The sequence below is a fragment of the Mobula birostris genome, chromosome 13, assembly GCF_030028105.1.
Source record: "Mobula birostris isolate sMobBir1 chromosome 13, sMobBir1.hap1, whole genome shotgun sequence".
In the NCBI taxonomy this organism is placed as follows: Eukaryota; Metazoa; Chordata; class Chondrichthyes; order Myliobatiformes; family Myliobatidae; genus Mobula; species Mobula birostris.
In genome coordinates this window covers 3,456,004-3,478,249 of record NC_092382.1, presented here as the reverse complement: position 1 = coordinate 3,478,249, position 22,246 = coordinate 3,456,004, and the positions used below count along the sequence as shown (strand labels likewise).

The window sequence follows — 22,246 nt, the reverse complement described above, 5'->3', positions numbered from 1 at the left end:
TCCATAGTTCACTCAATACGGCAACACGGTGGTGAAGAGGTGTTTACCACACCATACTTCAACAGTCAGAGTATTGAGAGCAGGAGTTGGGACATAATGTTTTTTTTAATTGAAATACAGTGAGCCGCGCTGCCCGTTAATTCCCCCGATTTGATCCTAGTCTTGTCAAAGGACAATTTACTATGAAGAATTAACCTTCCCAGCAGTACCTCTTCAGACTGTGGGGTGAAACCGGAGCAGCTGGAGGAAACCCGTGTGATCACAGTGAGAACCTGCAAACTCTGACAGTCATCGGTGGAAATTGCAGCCGGGTCATTCGAACTGTAAAGAGTTGTGTTAACCACTATGGTGCCATTGTGTAAGTCGTTGGTGAGACTGTGTTTGCAGTACAAAGTATAGTTCTACCCTCTATATGTTTGAAAAGGCTTGGTTAAAGTTGAAAGAGTGCAGAGAAGACTTGCGAATGTGTTGTCAGGGCGAGAAGGCCTCAGTGCTGGGGAGAGGATGGCGACTCTATATCTTTGCTCCCTGGAATGTAGGAGACTGAGCAGCAACCTGACAAAAGTGTTTTAAATTATGAAGGGCAGAGTAACTGACTCAATTTTTTTTATTTGTGTAATTAAGATTATCGCCAGCAGGAGGTGCTTTCTTCCACCCGGACGGCAGACAAGCAGCCGACAATCAACCAACGTCAGTCAGAGTCAGAATGGACACAGGTATGTTCACTGGGCTCTTTCTCATTAAAACTCTGTCCTGTGGTACACGTGTAGTCAGCTCATCAATAGTTCAGAGGAATAAACCTGGGCGCTAAAGGGGCACAGCAAAACTGCCATTATTGATCCTACTGGTAAAGCGACCTTCAGCACTGGAACAATTCACCAGGTCCAGCGCAGGGACCTAACAACGGGAATGGTCGAATCACTCTGCTCACCGTGCAAATCTTCACCTGAGTGAAAGGGGAAGGAGCTCCTGAATAAGGTGGGTATGGGTGAAACTCAGACAGGAATACAGCAGCGGGCAATGTATCTGTCCAGGGAACAGACAGAATTTCCGTCAGTATTTGGTACATCCTGATGTGGGAAACGCCTCCAACAGCCATTGAGAGAAACAGATGTTGTTTTCTCTTTTGGAAGGCAAGTGGTGAATTCCCCCCGGATTATCAGGTTGTTGCTCAATGGAGGTGAAGGGAGTTCCCGGTGTCTGTTTTCTGTGGCTGAGTTAAGGAACATTTTATTGTGGGAGAATGGGCTGGGTGCGGGAGACAATGAACAGGAGAAATTTTAAACAGGGAATCTGAGTGGGCTACTGAGGCAATGAATGTCCTTGGTGAATAAGATTAAAGTAAAACAAGAGAGTTAGTAGAGAGGGCAATGCACACAATGCTGGAGGAACAGCAGGTCAGGCAGCATCTATAGAGGGAAATTAACAATCGACATTTTGGTTTGAGGAATGTTAAGCTGGGACTTTGTACATTGATTTCAAATTTGTCCTGGTCACACAAAGTAGAGTCAGGACTGGAGGAGCATTCTTCTGGGTGAAGGTCTGTGACCAGTAGTGCCCGCATGAATCCGTATATATACTTTGTAAAAGCACATAGGTGGACTGATCCATCGAGTTACAGAGTTTGCAGAGTTGAGTAAATTTGGGACTGTTGTCAAAGTGTTCATCATCCAATTAGAAATATGAACAGAGAGACACCAGGTAGAGTTAATTCGGGCAAATGTGAGGAGTTGCAATTTGGGAGGTCAAGTGCGTGAGCGATTTATGCAGTGAATGCTGGGACATTTAGGAAGGCTGATGTACGGACTGGTCTTGTGATGGATGTGCATAGCTCCCTGAAAATGGCAACACAATTGGTAGCATGCTAATGACGGGTTGATGTGTGAGTCAGTATTTTTTAAAGTTGTGCTGTAACTGGATGAACGTTGGTTAAGAGACAATTTCAGTATTGTGCACAAATCTGGTAGCCACATCATGAGAATGATTTGGAAGTTCTGGAGAGGGTGCAGATGAGTTTCACCATGATTACAGAATATAATCAGTTACTGTACCCAGATTACAGAATATTGGCTGCCAGGAGAGGTCAATCAAGCTTGGATTTCTTTCCTTGGAATGTCGGAGACTGAGGCCTTATCTCAGAGAATTCATAAATTTACGAGAAGCACAGTAGAGTTCGATAGTCTGTGACTCGGTGCGAACATCAAGCACGGCAGTGAATAGCTTTAAGGTTAGAGGGTACAGTTTAAGGGGGATTTAGGATGCAGGTTTTTGCACAGAGAGATATCAGTGTCTGGAATGAGCTGCCAAGGGAGGGACTGGAAACAGATACTCAGGAGCATCTGAGAGGCATTTGAACTCATGAGTAGGCCGGGAACGGAGGGATATTGACCATGTTCCTGAAGATGGGATTGGTTTAAATTGGCATCGTGTCCGCATACGCATGGTACAGTCTACTGTTTTATGTTCTATGATTGACTACAGATCTGAACTCTGCAATCTCCGTCTTCCTGTCAAATTGTGAGGATCACCAACTGTTCCAGTTGACGAGATTCTACATGGAGCGACTGGAGCAGGCGATTGAGGAGGGAGTGGAGGGAGTCGGCTTCATGTTAATGGGCGAGGATCACTTCACTGGGCAAGAGTATCACGTAAGTGGTAGGAACATAGACTGACTGTAGATTCTACTGAATCTATCACAGATCGACAGAACCGGTGTAACAGCACCTCTGGGCTATGAAAATCCTACAATGCTTCTGGTTAACATCAAGAAAAGTGTTTTTGTTTGCAGAAACCCTGAACGTTTATTCACCAGTAGAAGCCTCTGACCATTTTTCAGAATACATTCACATTTAGACAGGCTAGGATACAGACAATGATTGATGGGTGAATTTAGTGGCGTGGCACTTGACAGACATTGCAAGTAGACAGAGGACAACTTCACAGCGCTCAGTCTGACATCACATCATGTTCCCAATGCTCGACCTTAATGGGCATTCACCAGTCTCTCTTGATAGTGACTTAATTCTCAGCTCATTTCTCGAGTCTAGATTCGACCCCATCATCAATTGAACAGGCAGTACTGAATATTGTCTCTCTTTTCAACTACTGACCCTCTTGCATTTGATCAAATATCCCAACATGCCTCATGGTTCAGTTACCTTCTATTCCTTGTGACAGTTCCATTTGGAGCCTGTAATTACCACAGCATATACTGTTAACACTGGGAACTGCAAAATCATACAATTGAAAATAGGTCAAGCATCTGCAGCTAACACAGGATTACCAAGAAATGCCTTTCTAATAGTCCTCTTGTTACTGGGACACATTCATCTATTGCTCATCAGACTGAATTTTAGTGAAGAGCCACACATTATCGCTCACCCTAACGTTCCACACGGAACAGCTGACAATTTCAATCCGAACTTCCTTCTCTGCATTACTACCATTTGACTTTGGTGTCTCTAACATGCACAAAAGTCCTGCAATTGCTGTCTGCTCCTCACTGCCAGTTCCCAGCTGTAGGCTGACAGTGGACCCATCATGGAGCCTGGCAGCTAATTGTGAACCTGCTGCGGTCACCAGAGTTTACCCCAGTGACCCTGTCATAGTTTGACTTAGTCACAGTCATCGAACTCTACAGTACAGCAACAGGCTCCTCGGCCCATCAAGGTCACACTGACCTATTACATACTTAGTTGCATTGATCTGCACACCAACTAGAAACATCCATACCATTCTCATTCATGTACTTATCCAAATTGTTTTTAAATGTTCAAATCAAATGCACATACATCACTTCCGATGGCAGCTCGTTCCATACTCTCACCAGCCTCTGAGTGAAGTTCTCCCTTAAATTTTCTTTCATCTTTCATCCTTAATCCATGACCTCTAGTTCCAGTCTCACCCAAACTGAGTAATAGATGCCTGTTTGCATCTACCTTCTCTATACCTTTTATAAACTTTTATACCGCTATCACAACTCTCCTAGTCGTCCTACACTCTATGGCAGTCCTAACCTATTCAAACTTTCTCTATATCTCAGGCCCTCAAGTCCTGACAACACCCTGTAATTTTTTCTCTGCTCGTTCAATCTTACTGATATACTTCCAAGAGGTAGATGCACACATTCTCCCAATTAGCCTCTGCAACATCAATTTCGACATAATATCCCAACTTCTGTATTCAATACTTTAATTTATGAAGGCCAATATCCTAAAAGTTTTAGCAGGACATCTACCTTTGACAACACTTTTAAGCAATTTTGGATCTGTAAGGTATTGGCAAGTTGATAGTGCCTGGAGGTTTATGGCAGGGAGTTTCTGCCTTTTGCCGCCTGCTATCGGGGATTCGGGAGTCGATCAACTCGGGACTTTGAGACTATTTTTTACTGTGCCCATGGTCTGTTCTTTATCAAATTATGGTATTGCTTTGCACTGCTGTAACTATATGTTATAGTAATGTGGTTCTGTCAGTGTTAGTCTTTGGTCTGTCCTGTTTTCTGTGATATCACTCTGGAGAAACATTGTATCATTTCTTAATGCATGTATGCATTTCTAAATGACAATAAAAGAGGACTGAGTGTTCTCATAATCTAATCTGTAATCCCTGATACCTTGTTACCACACCGCTCAATGCCCAACCAGTGAATATCTTAATGCTATCGTGGTTTGTCTTCAAATAGTGTAACACCTCACACTTGTCTTCATTGAATCCTATCTGCCGATCTCCATTTCACCTTTTTCCAGCTGTTCCAGGTCCCGCTGCAAGCTCTGATAAAATTTCTCACCATTACTACCTTGATGTCATCCACAGATTTACTGACCCTGTTTACCACATTGTCATCCAGAGCATTTATATGTTTTTATATATATATATATATATATATATATGACATACAACAAACACCAGACCCAGTACAGATCCCTAAAGCACACCACTAGTCATAGACTTCCAGTCAGAGAAACAAATCTCTTAGCTTCTCTCGCAAATCCGATATCTAAACTAACTCACTACCATGTCATATATGCCAAGCGACTTAATCTTATTGACCAGGCTCCTATGATTTACCTTGTCAAAGGCCTTGCTGAAGTCCACGTAGACAACATCCACTCACTTGCCTTCATTACTCGCTTGGTAACATCCTCGAGAAACCATAAGGTTAGTTATACAGGATATACCAGGTACATATCAGTGTTTGTACCTGGTACCTAATCAATCCTTGTCCATCCAAATACTCATATCCAGTCCCTCAGAATACCTACCAATAACTTTACCATCACTGGTGTCAGGCTCACCAACCTGTAATTCCCTGGCTTTTCCTCACAGCCTTTTCAAACAGCAGAGCAACATTATCTACCCTCCAATACTTCCACATCTGACATTTTAAATATCTTTACTGGAGCACCTGCAATCTCTGCACTCGCCTCAGACAAATTACGAAGGAAAACCCTGGGGATTTACCCTCCCTAATCTGCCTCAAGACAGCAACCACCTCCTCCTCTGTATAGAGTCCATGATCTCACTGCAGTTTCGCCTCACTCTAAAGATGCTATATGTCTCCTGAGTAAATATAACTGTAAAAAATCCATTTTAAGTCTCCCCCACCTACTTCAGCAAGCATAAATGCCCTCTCTGAGCTTCAAGCATAAATGCCCACTCTGAGCTTCAAGCATAAATGCCCACTCTGAGCATCAAGCACAAATACCCTCTCTGAGCTTCAAGCACAAATGCCCACTCTGAGCTTCAAGCACAAATGCCCTCTCTGAGCTTCAAGCACAAATGCCCACTCTGAGCTTCAAGCACCAATGCCCACTCCGAGCTTCAAGCACAAATGCCCTCTCTGAGCTTCAAGCACAAATGCCCACTCTGAACTTCAAGCACAAATGCCCTCTCTGAGCTTCAAGCACAAATGCCCTCTCTGAGCTTCAAGCACAAATGCCCTCTCTGAGCTTCAAGCACAAATGCCCACTCTGAGCTTCAAGCACAAATGCCCACTCTGAGCTTCAAGCACAAATGCCCTCTCTGAGCTTCAAGCACAAATGCCCACTCTGAGCTTCAAGCACAAATGCCCTCTCTGAGCTTCAAGCACAAATGCCCTCTCTGAGCTTCAAGCACAAATGCCCACTCTGAGCTTCAAGCACAAATGCCCACTCTGAGCTTCAAGCACAAATGCCCTCTCTGAGCTTCAAGCACAAATGCCCTCTCTGAGCTTCAAGCACAAATGCCCTCTCTGAGCTTCAAGCACAAATGCCCTCTCTGAGCTTCAAGCACAAATGCCCAGTCTGAGCTTCAAGCACAAATGCCCAGTCTGAGCTTCAAGCACAAATGCCCACTCTGAGCTTCAAGCACAAATGCCCAGTCTGAGCTTCAAGCACAAATGCCCACTCTGAGCTTCAAGCACAAATGCCCACTCTGGGCTTCAAGCACAAATGCCCACTCTGGGCTTCAAGCACAAATGCCCACTCTGGGCTTCAAGCACAAATGCCCTCTCTGGGCTTCAAGCACAAATGCCCACTCTGAGCTTGAAGCACAAATGCCCACTCTGAGCTTGAAGCACAAATGCCCACTCTGGGCTTCAAGCACAAATGCCCACTCTGAGCTTGAAGCACAAATGCCCACTCTGAGCTTGAAGCACAAATGCCCACTCTGAGCTTCAAGCACAATTGCCCAGTCTGAGCTTCAAGCACAAATGCCCACTCTGAGCTTCAAGCACAAATGCCCTCTCTGAGCTTCAAGCACAAATGCCCTCTCTGAGCTTCAAGCACAAATGCCCTCTCTGAGCTTCAAGCACAAATGCCCACTCTGAGCTTCAAGCACAAATGCCCTCTCTGAGCTTCAAGCACAAATGCCCTCTCTGAGCTTCAAGCACAAATGCCCACTCTGAGCTTCAAGCACAAATGCCCACTCTGAGCTTCAAGCACAAATGCCCACTCTGAGCTTCAAGAGGACCACTCTGACCGTTGGAATATTTTTGTTCTAAATACATTTGATGAAGGATTTGGGGTTCTCTTTTCCCTTGTCTGCTGTAGCAAACTCAGGCTGTACTTTCGCCCTCTTGATTTCCTCCTGTAGTAACTCTTGCATTTCCTGTACTCATCAAATGCCTCATTTGATCCTTTGAGCCTATACTTGTGATATGCTCAGGGCCTTGATATCTCTTTTAAAAAAAAAAAAAGAAGAAGAAGAAAACAACATTCCCTAAACGAAGGTACCCTTGTCTTTTATTCTGTCGGGAACATTCAAACTCTTCATTTGTGGTCATTTATGTATTTGAACTCGGTACTCTCAAAATATAGGTTTTGGAGGCCCTACACTTACCAAGCACATCTGTACCAGAAATCAACCAGTCCCAATCCACTTTCATCAGATCCTTTCTGGTACCATTAAAATTGGCTTTTCTCCAATTTAAAGTCTTAACCCAAAGACCAGACCCATCCTTTTCCATAATGATTGTTAAACTGATGTTATTATGATCACCAGATCCAAAGTGTTCTCCTGCACACTCCTCTGTTGCTTGCCCTGTTTTGTTCCCTAATAGGGATTCCAGAATGCACTCTCTCCAGTTGTGACCTGAATATATCGATTACAGAAACTTCCCTGGACACATTTGACCTACACTATCCCATCCAGCCCTTTAACCCAGTGAGTCAGTCAATAAATGGAAAGTCAATTGTCTACCATCAGAATCTTATGTTACTTGTTTCTGTGAACTCCCTGCACGTTTGTTCTTCTAAATCCCATTGATTATTGGGTGCTGTATAATATAATCCAACTAACATGGTCATCCCTTTCTTAATCCGTAGTTTCACCTATGTAGTCTCATTGGACCAGCTATCCAGTTTGCCCTGTCTGAGCAATGCAGTGACATTTTCTCTGACTAGTTATGCCACCCCTCCCTCTGTAATCCCTCCCACTCTATCGAATCATGTCTAATGCAACGGAACACTGGAATGCTGAGCTGTTAATCCTGCGCCTCCTCCAACCAAATCACAACAATGGTTACAATGCTGTAATTCAATGTGCTGATCCTCATGCTAGGCTGATCTGTCTTTCATACAGTACTCCTTGCATTGAAATAATACGTATTTTGGGAAAAATGATTCTCATCCTTTAGTTTCCTGACTTTGTATGTTGGCTTAACAACATCTTTCCCACACAACCACTCCACCATCCATGCTGGTTCCTCACCCCCTGCAACTCAAGTTTGACACCTCCCCTCTCCCCATGCAGCGCTAACAACCCTTCCCACAGGGGTATCAGTCTGCCTCCAGTTCGGGTGTAAAACGATCACGGGTGTCCAGGCCACAACTTCCTTGGAAGAGAGCCCAAACATCCAAACATCTGAAGCCCTCGGTCATGCACCATCTCATCAGCCAGACGTTAAACTATATTATCGTCCTATTTCAGTCCTCCCCAGCATGGGGCACGGGTAGCAATCTTAAGAACACAACCCTGGAGTTCCTGCACTTCAGTTTAGCATCTAACTCCATGAACTCACTTTGCAGGACCTCATCACACTTACTACTCTTGTCATTGGTACCAACGTGGACCATGACCTCTGGCTGCTCACACTGCCCTTAAGAAAGTTTCAGACTCGAACTGAGATATCCCTGATACACCATCCAGAAATATTGTTCTCGTCAACAGAATCTCCAGTCTGTTTTCCTAACCGCGGAATTCCCCCTGTTAGTGCAGCTCACGCTTCTCACTCGTTCTGAGTCACAAAACCAAACTCGGTATCAGAGGCTTAATGACCGTGGCTTTCCTCTGCTAGGTCATACCCCGAAACAGAAACCTGTATACCTGTTACAGAGGAGTTTCCTGCAGTGGCTGCCTCTCAGTTACCTGTGTCCTGCGCCTTAGGTATAGCTCCATCCCTGTATAGCCTGTCAGTCAACCTCTCATCCTCTTGAATGATCCTGGGTTCAACCAGCTCCAGTTCCAATTCCTGATCACAGTCTGTAAGAAGCTGCAGCTGGATGCAATTCCTGAAGGTGTAGTTATCTGGGACACTGGCGGTCTCCCTGCCTTGCTACATGCAGTATGAAGAGCATTCCACTATCCTGCCTGGTATTCTCACTGTTCTAACCATGAAAAGGAAGGGAAAATACTATCCAAAATCTACCTAAAGCCTCCACCTCGCCTCACTGAACCTTCTCTGACACAAAGCCTCAACTCCCCACTCTATCCCTGGCTCACTCACACTGTGTCTACTCCACTTAAAACTTGCCAAGCGGATGTTTCCCGACAATCTGTGGCGTTGAGAAGGACATGACTGACCCCGCTCACTTCTTTTAAATTCTTTCCCCCACTATGAACACTTCAGTGGCTGTTACTGATCTGTGGCGAGCAGAATGTGCTGGGTCAGTCCATGTTCAGGGCAGATTTGTACCCATCCCTCCGCTCCTCAATATATTCCCCATTGTTCATTACAGAGCGTGACTGAGCTGGCGGAGAAGGGAAACCGAGCGGGCGCTTCCAAACTCCTTCTGGACCTGGTGATGGAGAAGGGCTCAGGGGCCCGGAGGGTGATGTGGGAATCCTTTGTGAAACTACACCACCATTTACCGAAGCTGAGCAGAATATTGAATGAAATATGGGAACGTGGTACGGTGAACAATACACTGTGTGTTACAGATGTAAATGCTGATGAATTTACAGTATTACACAGAACAGACTTCATGCAGGTTAATCTGTTGAACAGGTGACAGCCAGTTCGCCTACATGGACACTGAGCGGGGTGTATCTGAAGTGCCGGTGCATCTGAAGGGTAAGAGATGGAACGGAAATCTCAAAGTCTTTATTTCACTCTGACAGTCTGAATACCTGTATTTAGAGGCCGGTTTAGAGACTGCCAGAGTCGGGAAGACAGGTTTTTGTTGCTGTGGCTGAAGGACAGAAAGCGATTTTCATTTGTCAAACACCCGACACCTTCCGGGTCTCAGGCTGTGCACCCAGAGGCCCCTACGAGTTTGATAAACAGACATTCCAGTCAGTCAGAGATGAAACCACGGCGTTCCCCTTTCTGTAGGGCCGAGTATCCTGGGATCTGACAAAACTGAAGGCAAACCATTCCCATTGGAACATCCAACTTCAGCAAGGGAAATCTCATACCTCCGATCCAAAGCGAAGCCGAGAGTTGTTGTTATTCCTCCAAAGCCCACAAGACGTAGCAGCAGAATTAGGCCATTCAGCCCATCAGTCTGCTCCGCCATTCCATCATGGCTAATCCCAGATCCCAGTCAGCCCCATACACCTGCCCTCTCGCCATATCCTTTGATGCCCTGACCGATTTGGAACTTCTGCCTTAAATATACCCATGGACTCGGCCTCCACTGCAGTCTGTGACAGAGCATTCCACAGATTCAGTACTCTCTAGCTAAAACGAAATCCTCCTTACCTGTTTTAAAGCATCGCCCCTCAATTTTGAGGCTGTGCCCTCTAGTTCTGGATATCCACCCTGTCTGGTCCTTTCAACATTTGGTAGGTTTCAAACACATTCCCTCGTATTCCGCAAAATTCCAGTGAGTATAGGCCCAAAGTTGCCAAAACACACCTCATATGTTAACCCCTTCATTCCCAGAATCATCCTCTTGAATCTCCTCTGGACCCTCTCTAATGACAACACATCTTTTCAGAGGTATGAGGCACAAAACTGTTGACAATACTCCAACTGCGGCCTGAATACCGTCTTGTAAAGGCTCAGCATTTATATTAGATGCATCATCGAACATTTACAACACTCTATTCCATCTGCCACTTTTTGCCCATTCTTCCAATTTGTCTCAGTCCTGTTGCAATCGCACTACCTACCCCTGCACCTATCTCTGTATCATCCTCAAACTTTCATTCCATCGTCTACATCATTGACAAACAATCTGAAAGCCAGTGGTCCCAATACTGATCCCTGCGGAACAGCACCAGTCACTGGCAGCCAACCAGAAAAGGCCCCTTTTATTCCCACTCGCTGCCTGTCAGTAATTCCGCGACACATGCCAGTATCTTTCCTGTGACACCATAGATTTTTATCTGGTTAAGCAGACTCATGTGCGGCACCCTATCAAATGCCTTCTGAAATTCCAAGTAAATGCCATCCACTGACTCCTTTGTCCACCCTGCTTCTGACTTCCTCGATGAATTCTAACAAAACCCACGCTAACTTACTTTGTCATTAGTCTCCAAGTACCTTGAAATCTCAACCTTAATAGGAGACTCCAACTCTTTCCCAATCACTGAGGTTTGGCTAACTGGCCTATAATTTTCTTTCTTTTGCCCTCTTCCCTTCTTAAAGAGTAGAGGTACAATTGCAATCTTCCAGTCCTCCAGGACCATGCCCGAATCAAGTGATTCTTCAAAGTTCATGACCAATGCATCCGTCAACTCTTCAGCATCCTCTCTCATGACTGTGGGATGTAGTCCATCTGGCACAGGTGACTTTGCACCTTAAGAGCTTTCAGTATGCCGAGAACTTTTTAATTTGTAATAGAATGGCACTCACTCCTACTGCCTGTCACTCGCAGACCACTTCACGCTGCTAGCGTCTTGCACAGTGAAGATATATGTAAAGTACACATTAAGTTATTCTGCCATTTGTTTGTCCACCATTACTATGTCACCAACATCATTTTCCAGTGTTCCAGTATCAACTCTCACTTCCTTCTTACTGTTTATATAACTGAAAAAAGTGTTTAGTGTTTATTATCCTGCTTTATATTATTGGCTTTTCTGCCCTCATATTTCATCTTTCCCCTTCTTATAGCTTTTTTAGTTGCCTTTTGTTGGATTTTAAAAGTTTTCTATTCATCCAACTTTCCCTCACGTTTGTTGTCTTGTATGCCCTTTCCTTGGCTCTTATGTAGTCTTTAAATTCCTTTGTCAACTATGGTGGCCTATACGTGCCACTTGAGAACTTCTGCCTCCGTAGCCCATATCTATCCTGCAACTTGTGACCTGTTCCCGGAAGCTTCAGCCATCTCAGCTCTGCCGTCATCTCCACTGGTATCCTTCTCCAATCTACCTGGGTAAGCTTCTCTCTCGTGCCTCTGTAATTCCCTTTATTCCATTGCGATACTGATACTGTAAGTTATGCTTCTCCCTCTCAAACTGCAGAATCAATTCATTCATTCATTCAAATGATGATCACTACCTCTTAAGGGTTCTTTTACATTAAGCTCCCTCATAGGATCAGGGTTATTGCACAACACCCAATCAAAGATAGCCCTTCCCTGAGTATTGCTAAGCACAAACTGCTCTAAAACGCTAACTCATCGGAATTCAGTAAAGTCCCTCTCTTGCGATCCAACTCCTGAAGTTTGTTTGATTTTCTTATTCCGCGAGCATATTGAAGTCCCCCATTACAATTGCGTCATCACATTTATTACATGCCTTTTCCAGCTCCCTTTGCAATCTCAACCCCACACCTTCGCTACTATTTGCAGGGCAATAAAGGATTCCCATAAATCTTTTTTTTTTAACCGTTGCGGATTCTTATGTCCACCCACAAAGATTCAACATTCTCTGACCCTATGCCATCACTTTTCTAAAGATGTGATTCTATCTCGAACCAACACAGCTACAATACCACCGCCTATGCCTTCCTGCCTGTCCTTTCGACAAGACGTACATCCTGTACCGTTAAGCTCCCAACTGTGGTCTTCTTTCAGCCACGACTCAGTGATGCCCGCAACATCATACCGACCAATCTCTAATTGCGCCAAGCGTTCGTCCAGCCTATTCCGAACGCTGTGCGCATTTAAATACAATGCGTTCAGTCCTGCATCTGCGTCCTTTTGAATTTAGTCTATGTGGTCCAATTGAACACTTTGCTCTGTCCAGATTTGAACCCAGTCATTGGCTTGTCCTTCCTTACATTCATGTTACACCCATCGTCTACTTGTAAACCTGCTGGTTCATCCACAACTCTATCGTCCGAGTTCCAATCCCCCTGACATTTTAGCTTAAAACACTCCCAACAGCTCCAGTAAATCTGCCCGTAAGAATATTGGTCCTCATCGGATTCACGTGCAGCCCATCCCTTTTCTACAGGTCTTACCTGCCCCAGAAGTGGTCCCAATTATCCAGAAATCTGAATCACTGCCCCCTGCTCCAAATCTTCAACCACAATTTCTCTGCCACCTCATTCTACTCTTATTTCCACTGTCAGGTGGCACAGGCAGCAATCCTGAGATGACTACATTTGAGGTCCTGCTTCTCAGCTTTTTACCTAACTCCCTATGTTCTGTTTTCCAGACCTCCTCCCTTTTCTCTTCCTATGTCGTCGGTACGAACGTTTGCCCCGACCTCTGGCTGCTCAACATCCTTTCTCAGGATACTGTGGACGCGTCCAGAAACATTTCGGACAAAGGCACCTGAGAGGCGAAGACCATCGGTGTTTCCATTTTCTGTCCACAGAATCGCCTCCCTGTCCCCCTGACTATAGAGTTCCCTATTATCGCTGCCATCCTCTTCAGCTTCCTGCTCTTCCGCACATCATCGGGGAATTGCCTGAGGTCATGTACCAGCTCCTCAGAGAATAAGAGACAGTAGACTAGTGCGGGGTGTGTTACATTGAGACTGGTACAGCCTGGAGAAGGAAACAGAAATAGTGTTCCTTTTCTGTGGCTCAGTACTGACAGCGTAATCCTAAAGGACTGTCAAGAACATGGGGTCCATTGTGAGAAAGGTAAAAGTCAGTAGAGCAAGTAGATGCCCCCCTCCCCCCACTGTTACCGTCTGCAGTGTTGCCCAGTTCAGCAGAAGCTGAGCAGTGAAAGCGGTGAAACCAGCCGCTCCACACAACACTCTCCTCTCCAGAATCACGTGTGCACTTGGTGCTCGCTGGAACACCGGGGAATCTGCAAACTACGAACAGAGGGGAGAGGGGAGCCTTTCACAGTGAAACTGAATCAGATCAGAAATGTTTCTGGGCCATCGTTCATTCTCAGACACTCTTAGCTCTGACCTCCCAATTTTACCCAAACAATGCCTTTAACAAGTTTTTTTATTTTTATTGAAGAAAAACTGTTGTGTGCTCCATGTTCATCAGATTGGGCATTGACAACCTATTTCTGTCCATCCAAAGATGTTCAGCAGAAACACAAGGAGACCCTGCGGGCACAAACTGAAACACTGAGAGTGAACACGATCCTGATGAGGGAGAAGGTGAAGGTTTTCCAGCTGGTTGATCGATACGCTGAGCTCACGGTCATTTCTACTGTCCGAGATCGGAGACTGGTGGAACATGAGCTGCTGGCAAGAGGCAGAGACCACGAGGAGTGGAGAGAAAAACATCTCCGCGGACAGCTGGAAAAAATCCGCACTGATCAATTATTTACGAGGAGTTTTCTGCAAAAATTTAAAAGATCTGTCTTTGGAAACAAAACAGGCATGTCCGCAGCAGTGGCCGGAGTCCCGGGAATCGGGAAAACAACAATGGTACAAAAGATTGTTTATGACTGGGCCACGGGGAAAATATACCAACAATTCCAGTTTGTCTTCAGTTTCAAATTCCGAGATTTAAACTCCATTAACTGCAGAATAAACCTGAAGGAACTGATTCTGGATCAGTATCCTTACTTTGGGAATTCCCTGAGAGAGGTCTGGAAGAACCGGGAGGGATTACTGTTTATATTCGATGGATTGGATGAATTCAAACACAACGTCGACTTTGCTGACGGTCAGAGAGATACAGAACCCAAGCACCAGTGCCCAGATCCCGAGTGGTGGTGTGAGGTGTCTGACATTGTGTACAGTTTAATCCAGGGCAAGCTGCTCCCAGGGTGTTCAGTGCTGGTGACCACTCGCCCCACTGCGTTACATTTATTGGAAAAGGCAGACATCGGTGTCCGGGCTGAAATCCTGGGATTTGTTGGTGAGGAACGGAAGGAATATTTCTTCAGGCATTTTGAAGATCAGACGGTGGCAGCAGCTGTTTTCAAACACGTGAAGGAGAACGAGATCCTGTACACCATGAGCTACAACCCCTCCTACTGCTGGATCCTCGCTCTGGCACTGGGCCCCTTCTTCACACAAAGAGTCAGAGACCCACAGCGAGTTCCCAAGACCATCACCCAACTGTACTCCTACTATATTTACAACATCCTGAAAAACCACGGCCGTGAGATTGGGAACCCCCGTGATGTGTTACTCAGGGTTGGTCAGATGGCCTTCAGAGGAGTGTCCGCGAAGAAGATTGTGTTTACAGATGGAGATTTAATCAACTACAATCTGCAGCCTTCCCAGTTCCTGTCCGGGTTCCTGATGGAGCTTTTGGAGAGAGAGGATTCTGCCCAGAGCGTGGTGTACACATTCCCACACCTCACCATCCAAGAGTTTGTAGCTGCAGTCGCACAATTCCTGAATCCACATCCCGGGGATATCCTGAAATTCCTCACTGAAGCCCACAACACGACAGATGGGCGATTTGGGGTATTTCTCCGTTTTGTTGCTGGTCTCTCCTCTCCAATTACAACTCGTGGCCTGGAGGAGTTTCTGGGTCCATTTCCTCATCAAACAACCTGCCGGGTGATTGACTGGGTGAAGGAGGAGGTTAAACGCCAGAGTGGAAACACAAGGAGTGAAGCTGGTAAAAGGAGCCTCCTGAACACATTGCACTACCTGTTTGAGTCTCAGAATCGTGGACTGGCTCAGGCCGCACTGGGATCTGTGGAAACACTTTCATTCAGTGGAATGACACTGACCCCGATTGACTGCGCGGTCCTGTCTCATGCCATCGGACTCTGTGATACAATAAAACAGCTCGACCTGGAGAACTGCCACATTCAGTGTGAAGGAATCCAGCGGCTGGGACCCGGGCTGCACAAGTGCCAGGAGTTGAGGTAACTTGATTTATCTTTCACTGTGAGCTGTGAAAATGTTCCATTGTGTTGCTTCAATGTTAAGGGATTTGGTTAAAACTAGCAAAATCAGATTGTGATGAATTGTGACAAATGCCCGGGGATCAGTCAGTAATTCCCCAAGGACAGGAGGGTTCTGTGGTTCCTTGTGAAGGGATGTTGGAGACTTCATCAGATCAGTGAACAACGGCCATTGGTTTAATGGTAGTAAATCACAGGAATGGCCGTGTTTCTCGCTGCCTGTGACACGTCCATTGACAATGTTCCTTCTCACTGTTACCAACACTGACTGCAGCAGGTGGGTCAGAGATTCACACCCCCTTCCCAGTGAGGGACAAGAGACCGTCAGCAGACTGTCCCAGTGAGAAGGAAATAAATACCATTGTGAGATTGTCCTCCCCTGCCCTTCCCCGTGTGTGACTATCACCATCAGTCCACCTGTGTGACTGTGCTGACTACCAGATACCCAGAACCCATGGGCGCATCTCCACTCCCGATTGTGGGCCTCAGTTCAGACACACCCCTCCCGTACAATCTGTGGAAATATCCGCCGTTTGAATCACTTTGTTCATCAATTTGTCTGTTTGTGCTTAGACTTGGGGAGAATAAACTGGGAGATTCAGGAGTGAAAATGGTGTCTGCGGCTCTGAGGAACCTGGACTGTAAAATACAGACACTGGGGTAAGTACCAGACTGTGGGAGATTGTGTTTACAGTCACTGGGTGTCTGACACTGAACATTATTGTGATCATTAAATGTGTTACTTATAAATACTGGGGATTTGTACCATCTCCTGTCTCTCTGTGTCCCTCACCCTCACTCTCTCTCACCTACAGTCTGGACAAAGTCGGTCTCACAGATTCTGGTGCCGAGGATCTCGCCTGCGCTCTCAGTACAAACCCATCACTGACGGAGCTGAACCTGGGTTTTAATAAACTTGGAGATTCAGGAGTGAAACTGGTGTCTGCGGCTCTAAGGAACCCGGAGTGTAAAATACAGAAACTGTGGTAAGTACCAGACTGTGGGAGATTGTGTTTACAGTCACTGGATGTCTGACACTGAACATTAATGTGATCAGTAATTGTGTTACTGATAAACACTGGGGATTTGTACCGTCTCCTGTCTCTCTGTGTCCTTCACCCTCACTCTCTCTCATCTCCAGGCTGGGCGGTGTTTGCCTTAAAGACTCTGGTGCCGAGGATCTCGTCTCCGCTCTCAGTACAAACCCATCACTGACGGAACTGGACCTGGGTTTTAATAAACTGGGAGATTCAGGAGTGAAACTGGTGTCTGCGGCTCTGAGGAACCCGGAGTGTAAAATACAGAAACTGTGGTAAGTACCAGACTGTGGGAGATTGTGTTTACAGTCACTGGGTGTCTGACACTGAACATAATGTGATCAGTAATTGAGTTACTGATAAACACTGGGGATTTGTACCGTCTCCTGTCTCTCTGTGTACTTCACCCTCACTCTCTCTCATCTCCAGGCTGGACAGTGTCGGTCTCACAGATTCTGGTGCCGAGGATCTCGTCTCCGCTCTCAGTACAAACTCATCACTGACGGAGCTGGAGCTGGGATTAAATTCGCTGACAGACCGATCTGTCCCCGCTCTCCGCCGCCTCATACTGACCCTCCCGAGTCTGGAGTGGATCTGGTGAGTATTTGTGTTAATGTTCAATGTGATAAAATATCAGCGAATCCGCGGGTTTTCTGGTGATATTTGTCTGCGAGTGCTGTTGAAACATTAACCCCAGTCCCCTGTTACCGACACTGTTATATAATCTGTTTATTTCGTCTTTATTTCCCTGCTGTTTCAGGCTGGGGAACAATGAGTTCAGTGAGACTGGGGAGAAGGAACTGAGATCTCTGCAGGAACCCAGACCCGGACTGACAGTGACTGTTGGAACATCTGAATGTGTGAACATCCCCGCCCGCGGGATGGGGTCATTTTGGCTGATTCCCCGCCCTCCCCTTTAACTCCTGCCCTTACCTTTAATGGCCGCGCGCCGGCTTTAATTCCCAACGTTTCTGACGGAGCTGACTCCCGTTCAGCGCTCTGTGACTTCGGAAGCGGTCCCTCAGTGACGTATTTCCGCCTGTTGTCCAACGGCACAGCTTCCGCCGGATGTGCGTGTTCGAGACTCCCCCACGTGAGACCCCGGGGAATTACACAGACAGGAAGAGACCGGTGGCCGGGGCTCAGTCTGGGACACCGGTGTCCCGGGGTGGGATTATCCCGGGAGAGAATCCTTTTGCTCCCTTTGCTGAGGACGGTGCATTCGGCAGTCTGGCTGATATAATGGTGTTAAATTGACAAATACCTCGGCAGTGACCCTGGATCTGCAGCGATCTCGGACACGACCCTAAAGTGTGATTTTGTAATCATCGGTTCCCCGATGCAGAGTGACGGTGAGAAACGGGACTGATTATTCAACCAGTCTCTCATTGTCACCGGACAGTTAACTGTGTGTGACTGTGAGTGAATCGGGAGCAGCTTATTTATTTTCGCACGTCAGCAGCTCACACATTGTTTAATTTACATTTGTCCTGATGAAATCAATAAACCGCTGTAACTGCCTGTCTTGGTGTTGGACTCGAGTCTCACTAGAGGAGAAACAGTGACCTGGGGTTCCTGCTGCCCCCCGCACCCGGTGTACTGCAAGAATGGGTCTGAGCTCCTCACACTGGTACAGCAGCCTCTCAGCTCCAAGCTCAGGGATGTCAGTAAAATAGTGTCTGGTCCCCAGGATCTCTTCACTCCCCATCCCCATCCAGGCTGACCACTGCTTCCTCATTCCCCAGATACTTACACTACCCTGACCTCCACCTCCCTGCGCACTCTCCTTGCTCTCGCAGAAAAAAAAACGACAAAGGAGATCAGAAAATGCAAACACGGGGAAATCTGCAGATGCTGGAAATTCAAGCCACACACACAAAATGCTGGTGGAACTCAGCAGGTCCGGCAGCACCTATAGGAAAAGGTACGGTTGACGTTTCGGGCCGAGACCCTTCGTCAGGACTAACTGAATGAAGAGATTTGAGAGGGGGAGGGGGAGATTCAAAATGATTGGAGAAGACAGGAGGGGGAGGGATGGAGCTGAGAGCCGGAAAGATGTTTGTCAAAATGGATACAAGGCTGGAGAAGGGAGAGGATCGTGGGATGGGAGGCCAAGCGAGAAAGAAAGGGGGAGAGGAGAGGCAAGGAGTTATAGTGAGAGGGACAGAGGGAGAAAAAAGAGAGGGGAAACAAAAGAAAAAAACATAAAAGATTATAAATAAATAAATAAACAAGGGATGGTGTAGAAAGGGGTGGTGGGGCATTAACGGGTTTGAGAAGTCAATGTTCATGCCATCAGTTTGGAGGCTACCCACTCAGAACATAAGATGTTCTTCCAACCTGAGTATGGCTTCATCTTGACAGGAGAGGAGGCCGTGGACAGACATACAAGAATGGGAAGGGGACGTGGAATTAAAATGTGTGGCCACTGGGAGATCCTGCTTTCTCTGGCGACAGAGTGTGGGTGTTCAGCGAAACGGTTTCCCAGGCTGCGTCGGGTCTCGCCGATATATAGAAGGCCGCATCGGGAGCACCGGACGCAGTATATCACCCCAGTCGACTCACAGGTGAAATGTCGCCTCACCTGCAAGGGCTGTCTGTGGCCCTGACTGTCCCATCACACACTCCCGGGGTCGGACACAAAATGAATCTCCACCCACTCCATCCCATCACAAACTCCCGGGGTCAGACACAGAGTGAATCTCCCTCCGCACCGTCCCATCACACACTCCCGGGGTCAAACACAGAGTGAATCTGCCTCCACACCGTCCCGTCACACACTCCCGGGGTCAGACACAGAGTGAATCTCCCTGCCCACCGTCCCATCACACACTCCCGGGGTCAGACACAGCGTGAATCTCCCACCACACCATCCCATCACACACTCCCGGGGTAAGACACAGCGTGAATCTCCCTGCCCACCGTCCCATCACACACTCCCGGGGTCAGACACAGAGTGAATCTCCCTCCCCACCGTCCCATCACACACTCCCGGGGTCAGACACAGAGTGAATCTCCCCCCGCACCGTCCCGTCACACACTCCCGGGGTCAGACACAGAGTGAATCTCCCTCCCCACCGTCCCATCACACACTCCCGGGGTCAGACACAGAGTGAATCTCCCTCCGCACCGTCCCATCACACACTCCCGGGGTCAGACACAGAGTGAATCTCCCTCCCCACCGTCCCATCACACACTCCCGGGGTCAGACACAGAGTGAATCTCCCCCCACACTGTCCCATCACACACTCCCGGGGTCAGACACAGAGTGAATCTCCCCCCACACCGTCCCATCACACACTCCCGGGGTCAGACACAGAGTGAATCTCCCTCCACACCGTCCCATCACACACTCCCGGGGTCAGACACAGAGTGAATCTCCCTCTTCACGTCCCATCACACACTCCCGGGGTCTGGCACAGAGTGAAGCTCCCTCTGCACTGTCCAATCTTGCCATCTCCTGCCCAGACATGGAGAAAAGGTCTCTGTAGAGTGAAATATATCAGCTAAATTCTCAAGTTGAAACGGATTAGTGAGGACACTCTCAGCTCGTAGCACAGGGACCACGGCCCCCTCCCCCCCCCCCCACACACACACCAGAGGAATCTCTGTAGAGAAGGTCAGAGGGGCAGGAAGAGAAGTAGTGTAACGAAGGGGTGCACAGAGTGGGCAAAGGTGTGAGGGGGCACACACGGGCAGGGGAGTACAGGTCGATATTAGAACCCCTGCAGTTAACAATCACATTTGATTTCTAGGGTCCAGAAGTAGCTGAGGATGAAATCGAAGATGAGGAAAATTTTGCAAAACCGGGACCCCACCCCTTCCCGTCCTCTCCCACCATCCGCACTCCTAGGAGGACACGGTCCCTTCCAGTCCGCTCACACGGGGCACGCTCCCAATCAAACTCCACCCTTGCCTATTCATCCCCATCGCCTGAACTCCAAATGGACCCCACCCCTTCTCATTCCTTCCCATCTTCCGCACACCCAATGGACCCAGTCCTTGCCGTTCACTCCCAATGGGACCCACCCCTTCCTATTCACGCCCACTATCTGCCTCCCAATGGGGCTCCTTCCAGTTCATTTTCAACGGGTCTGTGAACCTGGAAACTGGCGGGGACGCCCGAATTCCGTGTTTGACAGAACTCAGGGCGGCGTTTACGGAATTTGACATGGACGCCGATGGGTTTATTAGTTACAAGGAAAGTCGAGGGTCGTGTGGATGTTGACGACTTTGCAAAACGGACTATGTTCCTTCTCCTGGCGGAGGAGGTGGATATTATCGGACTTCAGGAACTTCTGCACACCTTCCTGAAGATGGTAGGAGGTGAGGGAGGTTTATGGTGTGAAGGGATCCAGGAGTGTCCACATTAACTGTTTGAAGAGTTACAGGAGAGTCATTTATCATTGATGGTTTGTTTTGAAGAGAGAGAGAGAGAGAGACAAAGAGTGATGGTTGGACTGTCACGGGAGCTAACTTTGGAGATAATACTGAACAGCTCGAAGGTGCTCGACAGGACATTATTGATGTTAATTCCAAGGACTTGTTGCTTGCTTACATGTCCTCACAGACAAAGGTAGGAGGGACTCTTTGAATGACAGGTGATGCTTAGCACAGGGAAATAAATAGGAGGTCAGATAATACAAACCTCAGACACATGATCGGGACACTAAATGAGCTTTGTGGTGCCCACAGAGAAAGTGGGTTTCTGGAGGACCGATCAGGCAGATCGATCCAAGTGCTCTGCCAGTGAAGATTCAAAGGCAAGACCAGTGGGGAGTTGTCTATGTATCCGACCCTGGCCTGGGTAGACAGCTCAACCACACCGAAGTACGGTCCTCTTTGTTGTTAGTTCACAGTCAGTGACTTGTGAAGGATTTCGGAGGACAGCAAGAAAATCGACGGCAACAGCTCACCTCAAGACTCAACTCTCTCTCTCTCTCTCTCTCTCTCTCTCTCTCTCTCTCTCTCTCTCTCTCTCTCTCTCTCCATCGCCATTCAACTAAATTCCACGAACTGAACTGAACTTTACTCAATATCGTAAGACTGTATCTTTTTACCCCTAGACCTAAAGAAGCTTGGTTTTTCACACGTATATATATTCCACACTTACTTACATCTACTTATTGCTACCCTGTTTGATTTATGTTCACTTAGTTTTCTGTATTGTGTAGTTATTAATAAATATTATTAGTTTCTAGCAATACTAGACTCCAAAGTGGTTTCTATTTCTGCTGGTACTTTATTCCTGTCATGGGGTACGTGACAAAATTGGGGCTTATGTCCGCGATATGAACAAATCGGTCGGGAGGCTGGTTTGAATTGATTGGGAAA

At 47.0% G+C, this 22,246-nt stretch overlaps 1 protein-coding gene across 16 annotated transcripts in view; it reads left to right on the top strand.

Moving 5' to 3' along the window:
* Nucleotides 1-21,903, top strand: part of LOC140208256 (NACHT, LRR and PYD domains-containing protein 3-like) — an 85,713-nt gene extending 63,810 nt beyond the window's left edge. For 10 of the 16 annotated variants that reach the window (XM_072276817.1, XM_072276815.1, XM_072276816.1 and 7 more), the window contains 11 exons: nt 625-716; nt 2,482-2,648; nt 9,435-9,606; nt 9,704-9,769; nt 14,081-15,836; nt 16,449-16,535; nt 16,691-16,861; nt 17,017-17,187; nt 17,342-17,509; nt 17,673-19,479; nt 20,668-21,903. In XM_072276817.1, coding sequence (XP_072132918.1) covers nt 707-716; nt 2,482-2,648; nt 9,435-9,606; nt 9,704-9,769; nt 14,081-15,836; nt 16,449-16,535; nt 16,691-16,861; nt 17,017-17,187; nt 17,342-17,509; nt 17,673-17,832 — 2,928 coding nt within the window. In that variant the 5' untranslated portion in view covers nt 625-706 and the 3' untranslated portion in view covers nt 17,833-19,479; nt 20,668-21,903. The other 6 variants (XM_072276810.1, XM_072276820.1, XM_072276811.1 and 3 more) reach the window with 6 other exon arrangements.
* Nucleotides 21,904-22,246: the final 343 nt, after the last annotated feature.